Source organism: Talaromyces amestolkiae (assembly GCF_001896365.1).
Source record: "Talaromyces amestolkiae strain CIB chromosome Unknown scaffold9.1, whole genome shotgun sequence".
NCBI lineage: Eukaryota > Fungi > Ascomycota > Eurotiomycetes > Eurotiales > Trichocomaceae > Talaromyces > Talaromyces amestolkiae.
In genome coordinates this window covers 448,382-461,489 of record NW_024468045.1, presented here as the reverse complement: position 1 = coordinate 461,489, position 13,108 = coordinate 448,382, and the positions used below count along the sequence as shown (strand labels likewise).

The 13,108-nt window shown below is 47.8% G+C and overlaps 5 protein-coding genes across 5 annotated transcripts; 2 read left to right on the top strand and 3 right to left on the bottom strand.

The window, feature by feature from the left end:
- Positions 1 to 242: 242 nt before the first annotated feature.
- Positions 243 to 3,023, bottom strand: BHQ10_005192 (uncharacterized protein; the record flags this gene model as incomplete). The annotated part of the gene is made up of 5 exons (XM_040877641.1): positions 243 to 377; positions 430 to 879; positions 933 to 1,172; positions 1,223 to 2,743; positions 2,811 to 3,023. 5 exons carry the CDS (start codon positions 3,021 to 3,023, stop codon positions 243 to 245), a joined length of 2,559 nt encoding a protein of 852 aa, XP_040733696.1.
- A 560-nt stretch (positions 3,024 to 3,583) lies between these two features.
- On the top strand, positions 3,584 to 4,775 carry BHQ10_005191 (uncharacterized protein; the record flags this gene model as incomplete). The annotated part of the gene is made up of 5 exons (XM_040877640.1): positions 3,584 to 3,623; positions 3,708 to 4,346; positions 4,400 to 4,512; positions 4,567 to 4,622; positions 4,682 to 4,775. The coding sequence occupies 5 exons, from the start codon at positions 3,584 to 3,586 to the stop codon at positions 4,773 to 4,775; spliced, it is 942 nt and encodes a 313-aa protein (XP_040733695.1).
- A 333-nt stretch (positions 4,776 to 5,108) lies between these two features.
- Positions 5,109 to 6,614, bottom strand: BHQ10_005190 (uncharacterized protein; the record flags this gene model as incomplete). Its single annotated transcript, XM_040877639.1, has 1 exon — positions 5,109 to 6,614. The coding sequence occupies one exon, from the start codon at positions 6,612 to 6,614 to the stop codon at positions 5,109 to 5,111; it is 1,506 nt and encodes a 501-aa protein (XP_040733694.1).
- A 379-nt stretch (positions 6,615 to 6,993) lies between these two features.
- BHQ10_005189 (uncharacterized protein) lies at positions 6,994 to 8,506 on the top strand (the record flags this gene model as incomplete). Its single annotated transcript, XM_040877637.1, has 3 exons — positions 6,994 to 7,137; positions 7,198 to 7,205; positions 7,264 to 8,506. 3 exons carry the CDS (start codon positions 6,994 to 6,996, stop codon positions 8,504 to 8,506), a joined length of 1,395 nt encoding a protein of 464 aa, XP_040733693.1.
- Positions 8,507 to 8,799: 293 nt separating this feature from the next.
- BHQ10_005188 (uncharacterized protein) lies at positions 8,800 to 12,064 on the bottom strand (the record flags this gene model as incomplete). Its single annotated transcript, XM_040877636.1, has 2 exons — positions 8,800 to 9,001; positions 9,075 to 12,064. 2 exons carry the CDS (start codon positions 12,062 to 12,064, stop codon positions 8,800 to 8,802), a joined length of 3,192 nt encoding a protein of 1,063 aa, XP_040733692.1.
- Between the last annotated feature and the right edge of the window lie 1,044 nt (positions 12,065 to 13,108).

The following is a 13,108-nucleotide window of genomic DNA, read 5'->3' as shown; positions in this document are numbered from 1 at the left end:
AAATAAGAGTGCTCTCTAAAACAAGTCATGGTCAAGCATTGTGCTGGCCACTGATCGTAGTGTTTCTGCCAATTCCTTCTTTTCTCCGTTTTTTGAAGCTTTTTCTGTCTTTCTGGTTGTCGAATATGTTGATACAGATGTTATGTTATATAGGTTGTCTTCGAGAAAAATCACCTCCTTCGCAAAACGCAGGAATCAAATCAAAAACTCCACGAAAGTCGAAATCTCACTGACGGTTCTTTTTAAAACTCCCAATTCTCGTCCACGGACTTGATAGCCCAGTCGAACTTTTCACGAAGAGTCTTGGAGAAAAACTTTTCAATAGGGACGTTGAACTTCTTTGTAAAGACCACGGTGAGACGAGGATCAATGTAATTCTGAATAAAGTGTTAGCTCGTGTCGGAATGACCAAAAAACTCTAGTGCTTACGATTTTGGAAGTTCCGAGAGCAACCTCTTTGTTGTTCTCTTTGTCTTCGGCCTGAAGTGACATATTCTCAATCCGCTGTTCGAGTTTGGTGACGTTGTTCTCCAGTTTCTCAACAGTCTGTCCCTTGCCCTCGACTTCCACTTTCCCAGTCTTGTTCTCCTTCTGGAACTTCTTCTCCATGTCCTTGACGACTACAAGGCGCTCTTCCAACTCCCTGGGCTTCATCTCCTTTTCCCCATCAGCGGCTAGCTTCTCGTTCTCTTTCTCGAACTTCTTGGTAATCTTCTGCCTCTGCTCCTCAACAAGGAATGCTTGGTGCTCCTGGATCCATGCCTGGTCAAGGTCGTCGTCTAGTTCAAAGTACTTGGCGCCCTTCTTCTTTTTCTGGGTCGGATCAATGTCCAACATCATCATCTTGACCCTCCACTTCTGATAGCGGAGACCTTTGATCTGTGAAATGTCAGTCAACCAGTAAAATGCTCGCAACGAGCAAAAAAACATACCCTGTCGCCGAGTTTCTCCATTTGGTTGGCATGGCCTGCAGTGACGGTCCGTTTGTGGTTACAGAGAATAGCGACCCTGCGATTGGCATCATTGTACTGCTTCACTTTTTCCGCCACTGTGCCTTCCGCCTTCATGTCCTTGAGTAAAGTCGCAAATGTGTAAGAGGCATTGTAAGTACGGAAGACCTTGGCGGTCAGGCCTGTCATGTAGTTTGAAAGATGCTTATTCAACGCAGATGTCTACAAAAGGGATTAGCAGATGCACAAACCACCAGTTAGAAAGTGCTTACCGTCAATCGGTCAAAGATCTCATCGCCCTCCTTCTTCGGTGCCTTCTTGAAGATTTTCAGATTCTTAAAAACCTGAGGATCGACTTCAACTTCGTCGTAGAAGCGAATACTATCTTTACCAAGGAAATCGAAAATGACAGTGTTTGGTGGTCGAAGTGAGATGTTCTCATACTTCAAAGAGCAACATCCAACAGTGTCCGCTTCATCTTCGCCCTTTTCATTTCCAGCACGAAGAGCAAATTTGTCGATCAAGTAAACAGCTGTTGCACGCTGTCGATCAGCCATGAGCTCGGACTTGAGTCCCTTTTGATAGTCGGCCCGGATCTTATCGATATGTTTCTTTAGTTCGCGAGCTTTCTCGAACTTCTTGTAGTCGCTCTGGCCCTTGACATCGGAATTTGCAGCAAGCATGACATATTTGTAATTGCCGTTGACGTTCTCTTGCCACATAGCCAGCCAAGTACCTTCTTGATCATGCCTAACCTCCTTCCACTTATGCCCCTCAGGAGGCGGAGGAACTTTTGCGTCCTTGCCGATGTTGATCGTGATTTGCTCGGGCATCACACGTGTCTTGACTCTACCGGTCTTTGGGTGCTCACCACGGCCACGAAAGAGGCTAGGAGGCTCGACACGGAAGTTGCCAACCTTTTGCTTGCGGCCATCCCACATACAATACATGTAGGGTGCTTCTGCCGCATCCTTCTCGGCTTTGAGCGCTTTCTTCTCTGCGGCTGACATAGCCTTTTTCTCAAGACGCTTTGCATCATAGTATTCGAAAATTGGCTTGAAATCGCACTTCTTGAATTCCTTGATATTGATGGGCTCGCCATTCTGCGCCTTCGCCCCACCAGTCTTCTTCAAGATAGCCTTGAAATCCTCGAAGAAATTCTTCTGGAAAGTTGGATTTTCGACATTGTGTGTAGAGTTCAACATAGAACCAAAGAATCCGGCAACTTCCTCAGCTTCCGGATGAAGAACGACAGGAATACCGTCGTACTTCATCTTGACATTCTTCGGCAAAGGCTCGTAGTCAGGCGGGAAGACAACGCCATTATGTTCCAGGGTTGTCCATTTGATGGTGCCATCGCCTTTTGCTGGATCCTCCCACCAACGATACTCCTCTTCCTCATCGGCTCCTTCAACATCTTCTGATTCCGCCTTGACAGGAGTTGCCTTGCCCTTTCCTTTTTTCGCAGGTGTCGACGGTTCCGACTTGATGACTTTCTTAGCACCCACGCCATTCTCACTTTTCACTCCGTTGGCTTTCGGCTTAGCCTTTTTCGTAGAAGATGTAGCCTCAGCTTTGCGAATTGCCTTGGCTTCCTGTTCAGCCTTCTTCTCGATGTTCGCTTTCTGCTTCGAAAGTTTCCGCTCAATAGGTATATCCGAATCTGACTCCTCGCCAATCGCGGTCTCGGAGGCTTTGGGCAGCCTGGCACCGTTTGCTTTCCGAGCCAGAGGAATGTCTTCTTCCGAGTCAGAATCGATCTGCTTTTTGACGGAAACACGGCGCTTTTTGCTCTGTTGGAGTAATCAGTACTTAAAGTATAATAAATCAATGTCAAGTTAAGATATAACTCATGCATACCAAGGGCTTTTCATCTTCGCTGCTTTCGGCTTCTGCGTAGAACTGTTTCCCAGAGCCGATCCGTGCCCTTCTCTTGTGCCCATTCACGCCCTTCGTGTCCTTCATCTCAACATCCTCATCGTCAACAGGTCCGAAGCGGATGGAAACGCCCGGGTTCAAAGCGCCAGTACGGCTGGCCTTAAGAAGAGGAGCGTCGTCGTCCGAAGAACTCATTATACGGATTGAGGTCCGAGTTCGGATTTGAACCGAGTAGTAAGAATTAGGAAATGATTTGGTAACGAGTAGCCGCCCGAGTCGCGGACGGCACGCGAACAGGAGCTGAGTGAACAATCGGCGAAAGGCAATCTTGACGAGACTCGATAGTTAGAGCGAGTGAAATTAAAGATTAGACCTAAGAATGAATGAAAGAAAGCCAAAGAGAAGGAAAAGAAGAGGGCAAGCTTGGGCTAGTGATGGAGAAGAAATATAGAGTGGCGGGAGCGTGAGAAAGTCAAATGCGAAGTGGAAGTGAAGAGAAGAAGACAACCACTCGGGGCTGGAAGAACTTCACTTCTTGGTTGCGCCTATCCGCACTCTGCCTGATTTGTGAGGCCGCCAAGAGTGATTATAGTCACGTGATGGGGCCAATGGAATGTTGGCTCCGAAGCAGCCCGGTAAGACCTCGTTCAACGCCCGCGACCGATCTTTGCGAAGTCTGGCATCAATTGATTCAGCTGCCCCGTCACTGCAGCTTCTCTCGACGTTATCTCGTCACTACTCACTCCTCTTTCACAATGCTTTCCCGCACTGTTCGCCCAGCCTTGAAGGCTGGCAGTACCGTTGTGGCTCSGTAAGTGTTTTTCTTCGGGGGGAGGGATCATCAATTCTCGCGGCACAGCAAATGCAATGACAATTGAGACCTATCCACGCTGCTGAGAACCGAGAAAAATCATTCATCTCCATTTACTGACAACAGTAGCACTGCTCCCACCAATGCCGCCAACTTCGCTACTCTCCGTGAAATCGAGGGCCGTCTCAAGTCCATCCGTAACATTGAGAAAATCACCAACACCATGAAGGTCATCGCTTCCACCCGTTTGACCCGTGCCCAAAAGGCCATGGAGGACTCTCGTGTCTACGGAACCACCTCCAACACCGTCTTCGAGTCCGCCGAGACCAAGCCCGAGGAAGGAGACAAGAAGACTCTCTACATCGTCGCCAGCTCCGACAAGGGTCTTTGCGGTGGTATCCACTCCGGTCTCAGCAAGGCTACTCGCCGCTTGTTGGCAGAGAACCCCAGCGCTGATCTCGTCGTCCTCGGAGAGAAGGCCAAGGCCCAGCTCAGTCGTTCCAATGGTCAGAACATCGTCCTCAGCTTCTCTCAGGTCTGCAAGGACATTCCTACCTTCGCCGATGCTCAGGCTATTGCCGACCAGGTTGCCCTCCTTCCTACCAACTACGGCACCATCAAGATCATCCACAACAAGTTCTTGAACGCGCAGAGCTACGAGCCCACCACTGTTGATGCTTACTCTGAAGAGGCCATTACCAACTCCCGTGGGTTTCCTTGATCACATCTTTTGCGCAATTCAACTAACAATATTTTCTAGCCAACATCTCTGCTTTCGAGGTTGAGGAGGAGGCTTTGACCAACCTCCGCGAGTACGCTTTGGCTAACAGCTTGTTCTGGGCCATGGCTGAGGGCTTGGCCTGTGAAATTTCTGTAAGTTGAACCTCTGTTAAACTCATCTATTGGCAGCGTCTAACATATCAACAGGCCCGTCGTAATGCTATGGAGAACGCTTCCAAGAACGCAGGTGAAATGATCCAAAAGTAAGTGATTTCCTTCCCAGCCTACGTTATCAACGAACTAACCTCATCTCTCTCTACAGATTCCAAATCTTGTACAACCGACAGCGTCAAGCCGCCATTACCGGCGAGTTGGTTGAAATTATTACTGGTGCTGCCGCTAGTGAAGACCAGTAGACTCTTTCTACATGAGCTTTGTCATAGCCGACACCGGATTTATACTTGTTCATATAAATACCTAGACCTGTTTTAGGCATGTAAAATCACTTTACTTCAGTATTATTAGTCAAGCACCATTTCCTTTGTCTGAATTTTCAAACAATTTCTTGATATTCTTCCATGATTGCGAGGTAACCACGTACTAGCTCTCAAGTTCTGATGGAAGACGTGAGCATATGATGTTGGAAGCTGGCCTACACATTGTACGAGGAGACGGATTGTGGGAAATGGTACAAGTCTAGTTTCTACAGAAAAATAAAGGCTCTAGCTACTATACATACAAATCAGACATTAAAACTTCAGGATCACCAACTGGTCATTATCGTTCTCGCCAATGATAAAGCGCTCATCGCCACAAATCTTGCCCTTGGAAGAAATCTCCCTGGACAGGTCCGGAGCTAGAGTCTTGATCGCGTGAGGCGTATGAATGGTGACCATGAGCGGGTCCTTTTCGTAGCCTGCCTGTGTCTTTGAGGATAGGTATGAAAGGCAGAACGATACACGCGCGTCCTCGTCGGTACTCTCACATATTGCCCAATAACATGCCCACGGCGATGTGACCGTCCAGGGTGCAATCTCCATGCAGCAGTTTCCGCGGTATGGAGGGTACCAGGTTGTTACTGTTCGCTGCAATGCGGGTCCTTGGCCAATGAATGGTATGGTTATGACTCGCACATGGGGAGCATGTTCCAAAACGTTGAAATCCATTCGTCCAGTGTCTCTTACTTCCGTGATAGAGATGGAGTTTGAGTTGCTGTCTATATCCATTCTCATGATCGCTGGGAAACCTCTTTGCCTTACGGAGTAGAAATCAAGTTCTCGAAAGGCAAAGCTGGCGACGTGGCGTGGTCCACCATCTATCGATCGACCTGTCGGGTCCTGTGATGGCCTGTATTCGGAAGCTGTGGAAACGTCCCAAATGTTTAGAGACTCGATAGGTGCGTCTTCATCTGCGGTGTAAAGACTGCGATTCGGCTGCCAGATATAGATCGCATAATGATTTCGAGTATGACTTGAGTAAAATCGATCACGTTCACCTAGGGGGTGACCCAGAAACATGATCTTCCATTCGTTGCGAAATACGATATCCCAGCCTCGGCCAACGGCATTGACTTCAAAAGACGTAGCAAAATGACGATGAACACTATCCCGGTCATTCAGCCAGTGGAATGCCTCACTTTCAGCCCATTCGATCAAAAGCAGTCGTTCATGCAGACGTATCCTTCGTATGACCTTGCCCGTAGTGACGAATGGGACCATGAACTTGTCCTCGGTTTCAACGTCCAAGACCAACAGGCAACGTTCGCGTTCGTCAGGATAAACAAGCAGTCCATTTTCATATGTCCAAAATGCATGCTCAAATAACATATCAATTCGATCTCCAGAATGACTTGAATGGTTGTCCCACGGTGGCACGCTGAAGAACTGATAGTCACTCCCAACCGTCTCTTTTTGAAGGTCAAACTTTTGTATCGAACGAGGCGAGCCATGCGCCAAACGATAATAGCGTTCTGTCACGAGATCGAAGATAGTTTGCCATTGGTTCGAGGGCTCGGTATAAAGCGATTCGTACGGTACGGGACCTTTGATCCGGCTAAAGAGCTCCCTTACTTCTTTTGCTCGAGGGAAACTGTCTCTTAGGACCTGGATGAGACTGACTGGATTTGTAAAGGCTCGATACCATGCAGAGGATACGCGACGACAGCGAACGAGATCGACGGGTTGTAGGTATTGGATGATCATCTGGAATATCTCTTGAGGGAGATAAGCCATATCCCCTGTGTCGGTGAGGGCCATAATCTGAAGCTCGTGATTCGGTACATCTAGTCTGTGAGTCGGTCTAGATTGGCAGTCGGGTTTGAAAATGAAAAAGAAAGATTCAAAAAAGAATTGAGTGTATGATCGTGTAGGATTGCATGTCAGAGCCTGTTTATCGGATGAGCAAAGCGCGGTGGTAAATGCGGAGAAAGCTCGGGTTTCCCCGCCAAGAGCTTCAATTCAGGACACCTTGCAAGACATACGTCAGGGCTGTCAGGCCACCGTATCCATTTCTCATTCCTTATTTCCTTCCTGCTTTGAACCATCTATACATTATGCTACAGCTATAGGAAAAAACTCATCGACCATCGTTGTTTGTGAACATATCACTGTCAGTGTCTACATACTCTACCTCGACATGCCAAACCATCTGCAATGGGCGCTGCTTGCTTCCCTGCTGGGAGGAGCATCAGCTGCTGGCCTATACACTAAAAGCTCACCTGTTCTCCAGGTGGATGCGAAAAACTTCAACTCGCTAATCAACAAGTCTAACCACACATCAGTATGAAATCTTTACAGTTTATACAGCTGAGCGGTAGCTAACGAGCGAGTGAACTTCTAGATTGTAGAGTACGCATTCCATCCGATCCACTGGGATTGAATCGACATCGATGCTAAATGCTAATAGATTCTACGCACCATGGTGCGGCCACTGCCAGAACCTCAAACCCGCCTACGAAAAAGCCGCCAAAAACCTCGAAGGCCTGGCCAAAGTCGCCGCCGTCAATTGCGACGATGAAGAAAACAAACCGCTTTGTGGGCAAATGGGAGTCCAGGGCTTTCCCACATTAAAGATCGTTGTCCCCGGTAAAAAGCCCGGCAAACCGCGTGTGGAAGACTATCAGGGCCAGAGGTCGGCAAAGGCTATTGTCGATGCGGTTGCTGAGAGGATTCCCAACCACGTCAAGAAACTCACAGATAAGGACTATGAGAGCTGGGTAGCGGCCGATGAGTCCCCGAAGGCCATACTATTCACTGAGAAGGGTACTACGGGTGCGCTCCTGCGTTCCTTGGCAGTTGATTTTCTCGGAGGTATCAACTTTGCGCAAATCAGAAGCAAAGAGACCAAGGCAGTTGACCAATTCGGAATTACTTCGTTTCCAACTCTTGTGCTCCTACCCGCCGGAGACTTGGAGCCGGTGATATATGAAGGAGAAATGAAAAAAGCGCCCCTACTCGAATTCCTCAGCCAAGCTGCTCAACCCAATCCTGACCCAGCTCCAACCGCGCCGAAAAAGAAGTCGAGCTCACCGAAGAAGCCTGCTTCGTCGTCCAGCTCGACCGTTCTAGACAGCGACTTGCCCACGGACTCCCCCAGCCCAGAGGTAGAAATATCGCCAGAAGAGAAGCCCGTCAAAGTTCCTATCAAGGCTCCCGAAGTCGCCCAGCTCGCCACCCCGGAAGATCTAGAATCGAAGTGTCTCAATTCCAAATCAGGCACCTGCATCTTAACCCTCCTACCAGAGCCAGAGTCACCCGATACTGAGCTCTCTGCGCCCGCAAAAGAGGCTCTGTCCACCGTCTCGGAGCTCTCGCACAAATTGATTGGACACCATCTCCCCTTTTACAGCGTACCAGCAATCAACTCTCACGCAAAGATTCTACGTAACGAGTTGGGCATTTCTGACACTAGCGCTACGGAGATAATCGCGGTCAATGGTCGACGAGGCTGGTGGCGCCATTATTCCTCCGAAGATGGATTTGGTCTCCACAGCGTCGAGAGTTGGATTGATGCGATTAGACTCGGTGAAGGGTCAAAGAGTAAGTTGCCTGAAGGTGTGATCAAGGCCGAAGAAGAAAATGTGGAAGAAAAGGTAGAAGAGCCTGAAGAGGAGAAAGTAGAAAAGGAAGTGCCACATGATGAGCTTTAATCGCTTATTATTGGGTAATCCTGTACGATACGAAGTACCATGTGAGTGAATCATCAGTAGTAGGTATAGTCTTCCAGTACGTGTATCGAGTATCTATCAAGTGCGTCACCAAATTTCCTGAAATATATATTGATTATTTACAATATGCAATACATATATGATAAGCGTAAACAAAGTACCTCTAAAATCTGTCTCAACGCCGAATGCTATATCGCACAGAAGAATAACGCCTATCATCACATGCAATGACCAGATCCAAAATCAAAACTTTTCATCTCCTTGCCAATCAATATTCACTTCCTTTTCCCCTCTGTCCCTTTCTTGATCTTCTTTTGAATCTTGGAATCGATCTCTTGCTCATAAATTTCTCGTGCAGATTCGCCAGCCTTGCGCTTAGAAGTCTTGGTGCTTTTGACGCTCACAGTAGCTGCACCGCCTTTTCGAATCTGTTTTTCGGCCTCTTCCCAACCGGCTGTTCCGTTATTGATCTCGTATCTGGAGACTTTTGATCAGTTATTGTTATTCTCCTGTTATTGAACCTCATACGAATATGAAGTGTGAAACTCACTTGTCAAGCGGAAGGGCATCAATCAATGCTCGTTGTTTCTCCCTCATTTCTTTGTCGATCTGTTCTCCGCCTTCACGCAATTCCTCCTCAAGGCCAGTCTCGAGCGGCTGGAATCTGTCAACGACGACATCGTCATGGGCACCGGAAACGTCAACGGTATTCAAGTTTTCTGGCAGTGTTGCAGCGACGGCGCCTTCGAGTAATCCACGGAAATGAGTAGAGATCTTCCTGACGATTTTGATGAACATAGCCAAGAGCTGAGACGAAGGGAGATTCAATTCTTTCTCCAACTCGTCAATGTTCTTTCGCTGGAGACCGACCGCGAGCAGGATGCATTGTTGAACACCCGACAAATTGACTTTGCCTTGGAGGCTACCGAGGAAATAGAATTGAGCAACGATGGGGACCATGTCCAAGATGACGTGGTAGTCGAGCATGTTGTTTGCGTAGCTGTCGAGACGCTTAAGATCGAACGGAGAGAAGGCGGCGTCGAGGACAGCCTTTGTCAAGGGCGAGGGCGAGAATGAGGGGTCTAGCTTAGATCCAGCGGTGGCAGACTCGCAGATACTAAGCGACAGAACAGACGGGAACTCTTTGAATTGGTAGGATAGGAGAGAGAGGAAACGTTTGTGGAAATCTCTGGTATATGCGCTGAGCCAGCTGATGTCGTTAGATCCTGCAGCCAATGCTCGGAGCATAACACATGAGTGTTCGCCTGTAAGCTCATTTGCGGTCTGGCGGAGATAGACTGGATTGAAGGATGAACGCTTCCAGAATTTGTGTAGCGATGGGGTCAATCCATAACTGACGCCGACGTAGTCGAGTGTGTCGGGCCGTTTCTCGGACAATTTACCGAACAAGGGAGGCATGGAGCGAATGTCTCGGACGTGGATATCATCATCCAATAGATTGGCATTCTCGAGTTGATCATCTGTAACTCGAACCATTTCTTCTGCAGCATACGAAGCATCCTCAGAGAGATTTGCGAACTTGCCCTCATAGAAATCAACAAGAAGTTCCAAAGCTCGTGATCCGTATCCCATGTTCAAGTATTCGGGATTCGTGGCTATGCGAACAACGCGGGCTCCTGATAATCCGGCAAAATCTTCGTCCTGGAATTGCTGACTGACGAGCCATGGGATAAGATCACCGCCAGCACGTTGACCACGGCTGAGACTGTTCATGACGCTCTCCCGACTGATACGACCTTCGAGGGCAACCTGGATGACACACAACGGCTCTGGAAGCTTTGTAGCTTCTTCGTCGATGGGAGGAACCAGAACAAAAAGCTGGTGGGCAGGTGCATCACTCATGAGCTGAAGATCGTTTGGCGAGTTTTTGTAGTGACTAGCCACATATAGGGCCATCATCTGTTGGAGGAATTTTTCAGAGACGGGATGGAAAGAGAAAAGTGTATCACGGTTGACGTGCAACAGCTCACACTGAGATGGATACGGGCATCCTTGAGTGTTCATCTTCGACTTTGGAAGAGTAGCGTCCAGGCACAAGACTTTGTTAAGCCACTTTTCCACAGAATCACCCGCGGCGTAACGGATTGGTTCGGATAAAGTAACCTCTCTCAAGGTTCTGCTTCCGATGAGACCTTTCTCGGAATTCTTTGTTGACTTTCCTGTTGAGCGATCGGCGATATCGGTATCGGCATCTTTGAGACTGGCTCCACGGCTCTGCTCGCGAAGCTGTTGAATGAGTTTCAAGGACAGTGATCGACCAGTGCCCTCGTAACCATTAATTGTTGAGGCCATGAACACCAAATACGGCCCCATAAGCTTTCGTACGAGAGGAAGAGGAATTGCAGCAGCTTCATCGATGACCAGAAGTTCGGCTTGTCCAAGAGCATAAGCATCTTGAGGTTGGATGTACTGAATGGTCTGGCGATGGTTTCGATGAATGTTGACACGAACAATAGCTTTATTGAAGGCTGGATTCGTCGACTGAAGAATGGTATAGTCAACATGATCCAAGTATCCCAAAGCGTCAAAGCCCTTGAACACAAACTCGAACAGAGTCTTCAAGTTTTCTGGGCTGGGGGATGTGATGAAGATGTTGCTATAACCATGGGCGACAGCAGCAGCTATAGCAACACCCAAAGCGGCGGACTTTCCTCGACCACGACCAGCAGTAAGGGTAACAGTGCTCCGTAGTGTTTTCTCGGCAATAGCATCGACGAAAGTGAGCAAAGCTTTCGCTTGATCAACGGTTTTGGCGAGTGTAACTAACGATCCCACCGGCTGGGAGTCTGCTAAACTGTCTTTGATTTCCTGTAATTCCTTCTGCGCCGGTGATTTGCTGTCCTCGGTAGGGTTTGGCGGCGGGAGAGGTGCTACATTCTTTCCGCCTGAGATAGGAAGAACATTCAGTTCATCGTCCACCACAAGGCACGAATCACAGCTTCCCAGTGACAAAATGAAACGTTCATTGAATCGCGCGACAACGTCGTCATGGGCTTCCGTTCGGTACCGCGAATGGATATCCATCGACAGTGTATATAACTGCTTCAAACTCTTCATTCCCTTCAATAGCAGCAATACAATACCACCACCCTCGACCGTCTCAATCGTCCTCGCCAATAAGTTCGGCGTTATAGCTTCAAAATCTTGCAAAATACACATTCCATATGTATTACCCAAAATCTTCTCGGTCTCTTTATAGTATACATATCGAATCTGATTCAAGCTGATAAACAACTCAAAAGCGTCCTCGGAGTTCGGTTCGCGAATGCCCCGTTTGATTTCCTTTTTAATCTTGGCTTCTCGTTTCTTGCGGTGACTGCTGAATCCGATCAGATCCTTCTTGTATGCCCACAGCACGGATTTGTTCTGCTTCACGTCTGCGCCGGACATTATCCAGTGGAGGTTGACGATGGCTTCCTTGGCGCGATCGCCGACGACGACGAAGAAGCTTCGTTTTTTCTCTTGAATGCCATTTCGAATGAGCGCGGGGATACGCGAGTCGATGGCTTTGCGCGGCATCTTCAAGCTGTAGCGACCGCTTTTGGTCAGAATGAAGTGTAAAGCAAAGACGATTCGTTGAACTTGGTGGACAAAATTTCTGCTAATCTTTTTTTACTGCCACTATCTACCGCTATCAATTGATGTTGATTAAAAATATCGGTCTCTTATTGGTCACTCTATTTTGACCGCTTTATCACATGACGTCTACAAGTCGATTGGTTGATATCTAACCCTAAGTCGAGCGCTTTATACGACGATTGCACGTTTGCACGCCAAACGAACTCAATGAGCATCCTTCATCTTTGGCAACATCTCCAGATTAATCTCACTGGCTGTCTGATGAATATGTTTACGTGTGTCTCACTAACTCTCGCCTCGACGCTGTACAGCAGTGTACAGATGATTATGTAGCAAGTGTGCACTTACAGCAATGAATTCCACCTGAGAGAATTAGGCACCAGGGCAATACCAGGGGAAGAAGGTACCTTTGAGAGTCAAGGATGATGCGGACCAGGGGTATCCCTATGGTAGATTCTCGTCGATAGTTGGTCTCGAGTGCCATGATGTTCCAAGATAGGTAGGCACAGAATATAGTGGCGAGGACTCGGAGGATTATCGTGGAGGTTGTTATCAGGAAGAGAGAAATTGGCGAGGCTACCTGTGGATGATTCATCAAGAGAATTTCAGGAGAGAACCGTACTTTACCTAAGCTAGTTTGACGATCAAGAGGCATATCGATCTGATAACGTCGGTGTTGCCCTCTCTCGCCATTGCCTGTATCATAGGCCTAGGCGCTCTACTAGCGAACACTGCAAACAAGAGATGTACCTACATAATCTTAGTAAATGGCTGTACAAGCGGAGGAATGCATGCTCGGTAGATAACAGATCTTTATACATACTCAATTTATGTATGTCAAACTACACCCAAGCAAACGCGAACAAATGGGTAAACATTATATCAGACGACTATGTAGAAAATTATTGGCATTAACAAATACCTCTACTGCACAAAAAGAGTTTATGTAAAGATGTATATGCATAAATGTAAAATTGGATTTAT